We start from the raw sequence: 12,463 nt of genomic DNA, 5'->3' as shown, positions 1-12,463 counted from the left end.
CGCACCTTTGTAGTCGAGCTTTCCTCTCTTCCTGGCTTCCCGAATGATGAGATCTTTAGTCAGGTATCGATGCAGGCGAAGGATCACCGGGCGGGGAGGACGTCCTGCGGGCCGTTTGGCTGCCAGAGAACGGTGCGCTCTATCGAGCTCTGGTGGAGATGGGAGCACCTCTTTCCCAAATAGCTCACAGAGAAGGTTGGAAAAAAACTGAGTAGGGCGCCCACTTTCAGTGTCTTCGGGCAGACCGAGGATGCGAATATTCTGCCGTCTGCTGCGGCTCTCTAGGTCAGTCACTTTACTTTTTAGCTTAACGTTGTCTTCACGGAGAGCAGCACATGAGTCTTCGAGGCCAGCCACTCGCTGGCCCAGATCCTCTGTTGCGAGCTCCAAGGAAGAGATACGCTCTGCCTGTTCCTCCAGGGCCTGCCGCACCTGGTCTAGCTTGGAGCCCAGCATGTTGACAGAAGACTTGAACTCAGATTTCAGATCCTCACCATGCTGCTGAAAGAGTGCGGTGATAGCCTCTAGCGTTAAGCTAGCGTCCTCCTTCTTACTTCCTTTCGCGCTCTTACAGGCCATCTCTAGTGCGCAAATAATCAAAAATACTTGCCAAGAATGTTTTTTGTATTGATAGGCGGCGTAGAATTAGTTTTCTGTGGGGTGAATTTAGTTAAAAGTCTGGATTTTTCCGGAGCAGTCCGTTGCTACGTCTAACCTGTCCGCATGGCAAACCGGAAGTCCCTTAGTTTGAAATTTAAGGGAGATTTCAAAAGAATTTGCAGTGAGTATTTCCAAAGAACAGAAAATAGTCTACAGGTGGAGAGCAATTAAAACAATCGTCCAGATTTGGCCGTCAAGCAACTTTATTCTGAAGGCAGACTGCAAGATGCTAAAGGAAGTCTAAAAAAATCTAGAATATCACCGGACCGACAGCAGGCTGTTTATAGTGTTGGTATTGAAGTGTATACTTCTACAAGTGAAAGAATCAAAACTGAAAAATGTGAAAGTAGGAAACAAGAAGTCAAGCCAAAAGTCTGACAGAGAAAATCTAGATGAAGAACAACTTTTTTTTGGAAACATAAAACTGATATTATTTGGTTTAAGACAATATACAAGAAAAGAAAACTCACAAATAATAAAGCTTGAAGTGTCATGGTTTGAGTATGGTTTACTGAAACAGGACTTGAGTAAAGTCCTGCTTAATATCATAGAATCCACCATGAATATTGATGTGGTGCTTAAAGAACATTTGAGTATTTCCAGCTAATGAGATTTTCCACTGAGCTTTCACTACAATCTCACGTAATTTCTGATTTCGAAGTTACAAATATAGCAATATAATCACACAGATGGGTCCAATAGTTTGCCAAAGAGCAGATGGATCTTTCCTAAATTGAGAAGTCAATTACCAAGATGGACTATGATGCCGACTCTTCAGGAAATGAGTTTAATCATATTGGATAATGCAAAAATTGTGAGATAAAAATCTTAAGATAGCATTCAATGAGCAGTGTGTGTGTCTGTGTGTATGTTGCCTCCATCTACCCCAGTAAAACAAACGCCAACTACAACACTGTCAGAGGATAGATGGAATTCAAATTCGCTCCAACTAACGTTCCAATTTGTCTGCCGACTTTCAGATTGTATCAATCTGTGTTTCTTTTCTCGCCTGTCAGTGTGACTTTTTTTGTGTGCATCTCTGCCTGAATCTGAGCTGCCAGAATACTGATGCCAACACAGAAATCATCAGACTTGTTGCTACCATTTCAGTGCCAAGCTGGGTGAGGGGGGAGGATGCAGCCAAACTCCACGGAGAAGTTACATTCCCACGAGCAATCAGACAAACGCATGGAGTCGGCTCATCAGACTTAACTTCAGCTACCACAGAACTAAAATTAAACGCAATCTCGAGCTATATGATCTTATCTTCTGTCCTGGCCTGATGGCGAAGCGTGAAAATAAATGCCTCATTGTGCTTTCAGTCACAAGCACTACCGAATTTTGGACCAGTAAAAGAAGATGCTTGTGAAGAGAGTTAAAAGGCATGAAATCACTGGGCACACAGCTGTGGAAGAGGTAGCGATAAGACAAAGATAAGATCAAAAGAGAGAATTAAAAGATGAGAAAAAATGCTAGAACAAGTAGGAGGAATGAAACACTGAATACATCGAATCCAAGAACCAAGAAGAAGTAGAAGGTTGGTGAACCCGAGGTGACTTCTGTTATCAGCTCCCTCCAAATGCGAGCCTTTGTCAGCTCTCTTCATAACGCCGCCTGCAGCAGCAGCAGCAGCTCTCAGTAGCTGTCATGGCTGAACTTTCTGGCAGTGTCGGTGTGACCACAGATGGGTTTCACTGCATTACTCAAACACATCATGGTCAGAGAACATCTCCTCGAGGAACATCACAGGACAGTTGGAAAACTCGGCATGTAAAGAAGTTGATCAACTGACAGACGATAGCTTCATCTCAAAGCTGCACTTTTAGGTCCAGTGCCTTCCACAATTATTGGCTAATTTTGAGTTTAAAAAATGCATCATTTATGGCAGTAGCCCTGAATTCTTATTGCAAAATTTGGGGCAAAAAATAATAAGAGGAGGGAAATACCCCTATAATATAAATCTATATAATATATTTTGTGATCACAGTTATTGGCAAAGTCACTTCTTTGGCCATTCAGCTTTGCATAATCTCTTTTCCTCTTTATCTCTTTTTAAGAGAAACACCATCACAGACTCTCCATTTAACTTGAGATTAGGCAGATTTTTCCCACCTATTCAGTACGTTTCATGGGGAAAAGCATAATTTCTAATTTTTGTTTTGTCCCTTAACCAACAGATATGTTTTCAGTTAAAGTCCCAGCAGAGTTCAGCAAGCTGCACATGTGATGATTTGAAAGAAAAAAGCCTTTTCGTGGTTTGCCTTGCTAACAACTAATGTACAGACTTTTTACTGCAGTTCTCCAACAGAGAGTTTTTATCTCCCCTACCATTTTCTTTGCTATTTATCCTGAGGTAGTAGGATGAACATGGGTCCTCTTTCCCTTTTGGAAGATTGGCTAAGAGAAGTGGGTAGCCGTTACACAATATTCAGAGAAATAGTATCAAAGATTTCTAATTAAAAGTACAGAGACCCACTGATAAACTTAAAATAATTGTGGGATGGATTGACTAAGTGGAAAAAACAATACTCAAGCAATTCAAATTCAAAAACAGAAGTGCTAACAACCGTGGAACACACGGTCTTAGACAACACAACACACCAGAAGTTTTTCCCAATCCTCCTAAAGTTGTCCAAACAATCTACAAGAAATAATCAAAGTTCAAAGAGAGAAAATTTGAAATTAAAGTCTCCAACTCAGACAACCAAAAGGTTCTGGAAAGGTAATTATGAAGACAGCAGGCAGAGGAGAAAGCAAGCACGTAAACTAAGAAATGTTTTGGGGTTTTTTTTGTTCTCTGTGGACAGCCCAGTTTAAACTGTAGCTACTCTGTACCAGAGACCAGATGAGATGAAATGTCACTCATGTTCATCTGGGACTCCCAACTCATTACCAGCACATTGGCTCTGGAATTAAAGAATTGCAACGGCAAACCGGGGAAACAAAGCCGCATGGATTCGGCGGCTCAACCGGCGTGCAGCGCGCAATTAACTCTATAATGTGTTTACAAATGAGGTCTACCTAGTCACAATCTCCAGTGTGTGATGGTGAGGTATTTGCATGCAGGTCCAGGAGCTTCTGCGTGAAGACATAACTCCAGAGTGAAAATTACAACAGCAAGATTATGTTTGGAATGAGAAGGGAAAAAAAATGTGGAATGTTGTTTTGAAAAATAAGTGCCTTTTCAGTATCAAATCCTTCATTGAGAGGAGTTACAACAGTTTTGCATATGAAGTAAGACAGGCTAAAAGCATTTGCTAATGCATTAGAGAGAAAGGACAGGTGTGGTTACAAAGCCCGACTGTGTCCTTCCTCTGAGGAGGATTTCAAAAAGCTCCTAATCAGGCACAAAGTGATATGATAATGCTCATCTGAAATGCATGCTGGCAGCCATGCGACTTAGGTTTTAGCGCCAGAGAAAGCCCTCTCACAGAAACTCAAACATGTCTCGGTGCATTACACTCCTCTCTCTGCATCTGTCCATCCATCCATCCATCTGAGTCCATTTGATGGGTTGAACAGTTCAGAGGGTTCCCATATTCTCTAAAGAAGGGTGCATGTCAGCTTCAGCTTGTGTGTCATCTAAAAATGGCTCATAATCTACCCTGAAAATGACACAGGTGTAAATGGCCACCTGATGGGAGAGCACATGTTGCTTGTTAAAGGAGAAAAAAGCTGTTTAATGTTTTCAGAACTTATTTGGCTCTGGTATATTTAACATGTGCTTGTTTTCTTTCACAGCCAAGATGCCAGCTGTTGATTATTAGGTAGTCAGCGCAGGACAGTAAAATGATACTAATTTATAGAAAAAAATAAATCCTGCAAAGTAGTCCTTTGAATCATGTGTGGGTAAAAGCTGTGGAAATTCAAATATTATTTGATGCTTTGATAGAACGATTTCCAGATGCTTCTGATGTGGTTTGGTATTGATGGCTGTATTTGCAGGTATGGCTCAATAAATTAGAATGTCATCAAAAAAGTGAATTAATACAGTCTCATTATACACAGATATAATAATTTTTTTAAATTATTATTTTAAGGATAATAATAAATTATTATCAAACAGTGATTTGCTGTTTGGCCTAGCAGCAAATCACAAACATTCAGTTTTTCAGCAAATTCCTATATATATATATATATATATATATATATATATATATATATATATATATATATATATATATATATAAAATACAAATACAAACAAAATTTTAAATCCAGAAATGTTATGCTATTGGCTCGTTCTCGATTTAACAATCATGGGGAAGACTGCTCACTTAACTGTTCAACAGAGAATACTCAGTCAAGAAGCTGGCTATTTATAGCTCTATCCAAACCTTTAATTTGAAAGTTAAGTGGAAGGAAAAAGTGTGCTTCAATAAATGTAGGTTAGTGTAAACCACAGCCTTAATAGGAAAGTGATTTAAAGAACTTTTAAGATTCACAAGTCATGAACTGCAGCTGGAGTCGGTGCTTTTAGAGCCACCATACGCAGATGTATCCAGGACTTTCATCACATCAGCCACTTCTGAACCAGAGTCATCTGGGAGCAAAAATGAGTGGACTGTTGCTAAATGGTCTTATGTCCTCTTTTCTTTTTAAAGTACATTTTTTATTTCAATTTGAAATCACAGTCCCACATTCTGGAGGAAAAACAGAAGAACTGAAGCTGAATCTTAAAGCCACTTGGAATTGCTTAGCGGAGCTAAAGGCTGATCATTTCAATCCCACACCGCAACAATGTGGTAGTTCATGCAAAATGAGCCCCAATTAAGTAATGAGTTCAAACACTGTACAGTACATGGCCATGCTTTTTATTAGGACAACATTTCTCTATATATTTTTCCTCATTTGGTCTTAGGTAATATTTCTGCTTTTAGCAAAATTGAACTTTCTTTTTTTCATTATCAGTGTTCATTATCATAATCATCAAATTTATAAAAAAAAAAAAAAAATCTCAAATATATCACACTCTGTAATGAATCTAGATGTGGTTAACTGACTTTAAATACTCAAATAAATCAACTTTTAGCATCTAGGGCTATAGAAATGCTTCTCTAGCCTTAGAAGTGAGGTTTGCAATTTTGCTTAGATGAGGCGTTTTTTGATAGAGGAGGGAAACTCTAAGAAATAAAAAGGAAGCTTCTTCTGTTCTACTCCACTGAGTTGCAGAGGAAAATAATAACGATTTTGTGCCACACTGAGAAGTCTGCTCCTCGGTGAGTTGCTTGTTGAAAATTGTGTGACCTCCCCCACAACAAGTCTGCAAGACGCCACGCTGGAGCAAACAAAAAGAGGAAAAGAAAAGGGAGAAACAAAAAACTTCCATTTATCTGTAAAGCTATCATTTATCAGCTCCTCACCCAACAGCGTCATAGAATACGGATATGCAACCCAAGAGATGCTTATGCCTCCAGGGTCTAACACTATGGAACCTGAAGGCAGATTAGTTGGGTGTGGCCTAAGGCAAAAAACAAAACACCAAGAGGCAAAGTTGAAAATAATAATATTTTGCAATTGTTTCTTACAAATTTCACTGCACCACAAGCTGAGTCTCTTCCCTGGCCAGAGCTCCCTGAAAATGCCAGCTTTGTTGGCTCTGTTTGTAACGGTGCCTGCAGCTGCAGTAGCTTAAGCTCTCAGCACCCGCTAGAGCCGAACTGGCAGTGTTAGTGTGAACACAGAAGAGTTTCACTGCATTACTCAAACATGACATGGTCGGAGAATCCGTCCTGAAGCAACATCAGAGGAGAGATTGAACGTTTTGCAAGCACTGATTTTAATCAACGGACAAATCATAACTTTTAACGGAGAGATGACTGATAAGGTAAATGCCTCTGTGCTGTTTTTCTCTAAGAAATGACTTATGGATCACAACTTAATTTATTTCAAAAGGTTGATTCTATCTTCAAACTGTTTCTGGATATTCATAGAGCTGTTGACCACCAGCAATTGCCATGCCTTAAGTCCACTGATATATTCTGTCTTGGCAGACTTCAGAGCATCCTGTCCAATGTGTTATGGATGAGAAACATCTAGTATCCAATGAGAGTCGGATACTAGACACCCTTTAGAAACAACAACTTATAAGCAGGTCTTAAAAATACTTTTCAAGAAGTCCATATATCTATTATTTTTTCTATTGGTAGTCTTCTGAAATATTCTCAACTTAAATGTTTTATTTTCATTTGCTGCAAGCAGAAAATCATAATAATTAAAAGTAGTAAGGGCTTGAAAACATCAGACTACGTTTTATTAATCTATAAAAATGTTTTACTTAGTTAATTAAGGTACTGAAATAAATGATATTTTCAATAATATTCTAATTAACTGAGATGCACGTGTTTATTAAGCCTCTTAATGGCTTAATGGTTAACATTAATCATTAAAAGTTAATGGTTAATGTTAACACTTAGTGGTTAACATTAACCATTGATGTTGAACCAACTATATTTTTGTTTTTTAAATAATAATATATCACATGCAAGTTTAAGACATAAAATAGTATTTCTACAGACATGTTATGGAAAACTTCTATTCAAAATATGTATGATAATGACAAAATATTACTATGTGTCTCCTACTTTCACAAAAGAAGCATTAGCAGCTATGGCAGCTCATTTATTGCGTTAATTTGTATAGTAGCACAAATTAATGCGGCTTACAATGTAATAAATATGCAGCCACTCACAAGATTAACACAGTTTGACTAATTTAACTAAAATTAAACTAACAAAATGCTAGCCAACATAACATTCAGAATGCTGACTTAGTGAGCAATGACACCTAGAAGCAGTCATAATCAATCTGAGAAAATAACATTTTTGAAGACTAACAGCTGCACTTAGATTAAGTTTTTGTATGAAGCATTACAAAAGCAGAGAGCCCTAATGGACTAACACAACCCCCACCTCTGAATAAAGAGAGGGAGCATGTCCATGTGTAAAAGGGACGAGGTGATGAATGTCCAGATATTGATGACCTATAATGCTTTTTGTGGTGACACTGGCGTAACAGTAATGTCGCATACAGAAATGGCCAAAATGGATAAAGTGGATGGAAAAGATCTAAAGGTAGAAGCATAAAGAGGAAAGATGAGTGAAGGTATAGAGAATATAGATGGCGAGAGCATGGAGTGTCAGAAGGGAGATGAGTTAACAAGCACTGGTAAAAGCGAACGAGGGAGGAAGACAATGAGCAGAGGAAAAAGTGAGGTGGAGCAGACAGGAGCTGTCCTACCATGTCAATGAGGCTCTCCTGGATCCGGTTCAGTGTGGTTCTCAGTCGGCTGCTGATGAGGCCCAGACCCGATGACTCATACTGTGGAAGGCACACAGAAATACACACACAATGAGGGTCTGCACAGTGCATGGACACCTCACTATACAGGAACACACACAAACTGCAATAGCTGCTTTCCTCTCATGTCAACAGAGACAAGGGGCTTGCCGCTGTCTGCCTCAAACTGACTCTAATCCCTAAAGATGGAGGAGCAACTGTGAAGAGCAGACATCAAAACCAAACAATCGTAGAATTGACAGCCCAGAGACAATGGCATGGAGAGGGTAAAAGCACTGCAAACTCAACAACAGAAGTCTGCTCAATTGATGTTGAGATGTGCTTGGGTCGGAGGGGGTGGTGGTGGTGGTGGTGGTGGTGGTGGTGGTGGGGGGGGGGGGGGGGGGGGGGGGGGGGGGGGGGCAAGTCACACACATCCGAGGAGGCTCAAGCAACACATGCTGGCTAGCATTCCAGTTAACAAGCTACCACAGCCCAAACATTAATCATTACATGTCAGGATGGAATGCTTACCAAGCAAGCAGGGCCCACCACCCTGGCTGGGACTGCCTCTCTGCCACTATAGGTGGGCAGAGATGGGCTTGGGACGGGCTATGGATGTGGTCGAACAGGCAGCAGAAAGAGAAAAAAAACGAGAAGCAAAAGCACACAAACTTTAAATGCAACACTGAGGAAATATTGCAACAAGACTGAAAAAAAAAGCCAAACAAACAGAAGCAGATTAATGGAGGTAATGAGAGAAATAAATTGCACACCAGTACTGTCTCACATTTAAACAGTCTTTTAATTTAAGAGCAACAAAACTCAGCCGAAACTAATTGGAAACTGCTAATGAGGAATCGGGCCATACAGTTGCTTCCTAAATCAAAAGACTGCTGTGAAAGTTTGACTAAACGTTGCTTGCATATCTCACAGTTCAGTCAATAATTAGGTTTGAATAGAAAACACGCTAAATAAAGGTTCAATTTAGCATAGGTTTCATTGAGCTTAAAACACCAAAAACTTTGATGAAGCCCCACTTACGTCCAAAATCAGCTGTAAGGTGCATTATTATGGCAGGATCTTAACAGGAAGTGAGTTTTTTTCACCTTGTGAAGTTTCAATTATGCATGAAGTGACGTTGTGCTGGTACGATACTATGGTGGTGTTATATTTGGGTCTGGTTGATGGGTAGAGGAAAATGGCAGCTTATCTGTGGTGTGTGGCCTGCCCTCTCTCCTCATGGCTTGGCTTCATACCAACTTAACCACATCAACACTTGGTGTCACCGAATCAATGATGACTTTTTATTAATTGACTGATATAATCTTGGCATCCTACCACTAATCAGGCTGCATCTAAAAAGGTCCATCAATGATGGTAAGAAGATATCCCCAAGTAGATTTATTCAGCAGGGGAGAAAAACTGATATGATGGCTAAAAACTCATTTTTGCATTCCCCTTGAAATGAGGTTTTACTATATTTGTCATGATCGAGTGGCATTACAATGACCGTGTAGCCTGGAGGTTGAAGGGCAGTCATAATCCGATGTAAAGAGAAGATTGAGAGGAAAAAAAACGGTCTCGGTTGTAAGTGTGAGATGATTTGACATACTGCACATTTGGAGTTTACATGACACTATTGTTGTAAAATGAATACTAAAGTCCCAAGCTTTCACACATAGGAATTTGAGCAATTTTCAAGACATACAGAATAGATAATCATGCGTGCGTCACGAACCGAGAGAGGGAGAGAAAAAAAAACAACCTTTTTTATGCATTATAGCTCATTTTTCAGAGAAACTATTTTTTTCAACTGAAGTGTGTGGCATTTTATGATATATTCTTTCTTTTCTTCTGTTGAGTCTTCCTGGTCCAATGTTTTGGTAGGCAGTCTTTCACCTCCACTTTTTCTGCTCCCATATTTCTTGCCTTCATCTTTCAGTTTGCAGCTCTATCATGGAAGTCGTTTTTGTCTTTTCTAACCCTCTACTGTCTTTTTCCAGAGAAGACATATCTGATTTATCCTCATGGGGAGCAACTTTCCAGAGTTTTGAAACATTAATCACTTTTTTCCAAAAATGTGTTTGTAAATCTGCCTCTCTCAACCCCCCGTAACTGACTGACTCATTACCATTAACAGTGATGACGATTCTGAGCGAAGCACATCACGCATCTTTAGCGTGGTTGTTTAAAGGGATAGTGGAGATATTTACTCTTTACATATTAAGGTCCGACCATTACTCTCTAAGAGGGAGAAGTCAAGCAGCTCAATCATGATTCCAGTGGCGTAAAAGAGAGCAAAGTGTGGGTTGTGGCAGCTGCATATGTGCGAGGTAAATTTCCACAAGCTCTTTAAAAATTCATAAGAACATTAACATTTACTCTGTGGGGGTGTGCGTGGATGTGTGTGTGTGTTTCGGTGAGATCCATTAATGGAAATAGGCAAGTTCACCCCATGACGCTTATACATCCAAGTAATGTAAAACAGTTGAAATTAGAAGGGATGCCATAAAAAGATTCGGTAATACTTTGGGTCTTACCGGGAGAAGACTTTTTGTCGAAATGAAGTCAGCCATAGGAAGGGATAGTTACTTGTTGTCAGTGTGTGATTTTCTCTAGTGAAGTAAATGTATATTATGAGTCCCAGTAATGGACACCTATAAATTTAAAAACATTTAATAAGTGCTGTGAGAATACTGCAGCTAGCTAACCTTTAGATGCTAAGGAGGCTAAAGTTGACATTGACTTCAGGGGGTTGTACTGGTGCTGCACTAAGGGGATATTATAAATCTGGACCAGGGCTGGGTATTGCTAAAATCCTCACAATTCAATTCAAGTACAATTATTTGGGTCATAATTCAATTTAATATTGGTTAAAATACTTCAATACTGATTTAGTAATATGTAGCATGCAAGTAATTAACCAGAGCACCAACTAATAATTTTATCCAATACTTAATTTTGTTAAAAGATTTTCTGCCCATATGAATAGCTATTTTTGAGCAATAAAATATTTCAGAATATTATAGTGTAGCACAGTAACATTTGTACTCAAATTGAAGTACAAAATTAAAAATGTGACAGTACTGTAAAAAAACTGAAGTGTATGTAAACATAACACATTTTTTTTCTTGTCAAAAACAGATAATTCACATCACTTAGATTTGAACAGGACACATCTCATTCCTTTCAAGCATATTTGAACAATACTGCCATCCTGACCACATACTTCACCAGTGGGTGGTGTTTATGCACACTTAGCCACCAATGAACTCAAGAAGAAGAAGACAACTTCACATCATCATTTGGTGACAAACAAATGCCGCCAGGTGTTCAACATCAAGTAGCAAGCATCAAACTTGCCACTATCCAGTGCATTTCTTCGTCCCACTGATGAAAAATGTGGGAGCTATAGGAAGTGGGTCGTTCCACTGGGAAATCTCAAATATTCCTGGACTGTGCATACACCTCTTGAAAGTGTTGCTCAACATGTTGAGACACCACTGGTCAGGAGATCTAGTCAAGTCACAGGTTTTCTGAATCAGTATTGATTTGGAAAATAATTAATTGCAATGGATTAATGACTTGATTTTGTTACCCACACCTACTATGTACATACTATTATCATCTCCACTTCAGATTCTGCATAAATCAAACTTGAGTGAATAGTTTCATACTGAGAAAAAAGTGTTTAAAATGCAGTTTGAGATTCCTGGAGGTAGTCACTCAGGAAAGGGTTGCATGTATAGATGAATGTATGTATGACTGAATGATTACAAAAGTTTTTGTTCTAGAGAAATGTGATTTTTTTTTAGAACCATTTTACTTTGTGGACCACTTTAATTAAGCAACAATAAAAACCATAACATATGGACCATTCATGCATGGTCTGGGAAATTCTACATTAATGTCAGATTGTTCAAAATGCAGTGCATAATTCATGAAACCATAATCAACAAAACAAAAACATGGATATTCTTATACTTTCCAATAATACTGCTTAAGTCTTGTTTCACTCTTGTGAACCCAATATGATGTACTGCCTCGTTTTATGAGCTCCAGGTTTCATTAAACCTCTGGTAAAATGCAAATGTACATACATTACATGGTCACATAACATGAAAAAAAAACAAGTAAGCCAATGACAAATCTATCTTCAAACCTGTTCTGAGATTCCCTTAGCAAACTGTCACACACACACACAGCAACATGCCAACAATCAGACTCAAAAAAGCCCCAGGGCGAATATTTTATCTTTATCTTTCCTATTTGGAAGGGACAGAAGTCATTTCACCGTTATCATTACCACTTCCCTGAGGGCAATAAAGAAACAAATTTTGCCTTCTTCCATTCTTCGTGAGGAACAGTAAAACTGACAAAGCTTTTACATTCAGTGAAGAACTGGGCTCACTAAATTTAAACCTATTGCTCGGCTGAAACTTATACTGCAATAAACGGCAAAAAGGAAAAACAGGAGCAGTTGTTACTCAGTGCATTACTGGAGATCATCCAATAAACATAA

General features: G+C 39.0%; 1 protein-coding gene across 2 annotated transcripts in view; it reads right to left on the bottom strand.

The window, feature by feature from the left end:
• The window catches only part of vps50 (VPS50 subunit of EARP/GARPII complex), a 114,430-nt gene that overhangs the window by 30,789 nt on the left and 71,178 nt on the right, over nucleotides 1–12,463 (bottom strand). The window contains exons 22-23 of one of the 2 annotated variants that reach the window (XM_032580316.1): nucleotides 8,473–8,550; nucleotides 7,900–7,980 (exon numbers count right to left, since the gene is read on the bottom strand). In XM_032580316.1, the coding sequence (XP_032436207.1) occupies nucleotides 7,900–7,980; nucleotides 8,473–8,550 (159 nt within the window). The remainder of the gene's footprint in view (nucleotides 1–7,899; nucleotides 7,981–8,472; nucleotides 8,551–12,463) is intronic. The other variant, XM_032580317.1, reaches the window with a different exon arrangement.

Source organism: Xiphophorus hellerii, chromosome 13, assembly GCF_003331165.1.
Source record: "Xiphophorus hellerii strain 12219 chromosome 13, Xiphophorus_hellerii-4.1, whole genome shotgun sequence".
NCBI lineage: Eukaryota > Metazoa > Chordata > Actinopteri > Cyprinodontiformes > Poeciliidae > Xiphophorus > Xiphophorus hellerii.
Note: the sequence above shows the minus strand (reverse complement) of the source record. Positions and strands in the feature narration are given on the sequence as shown.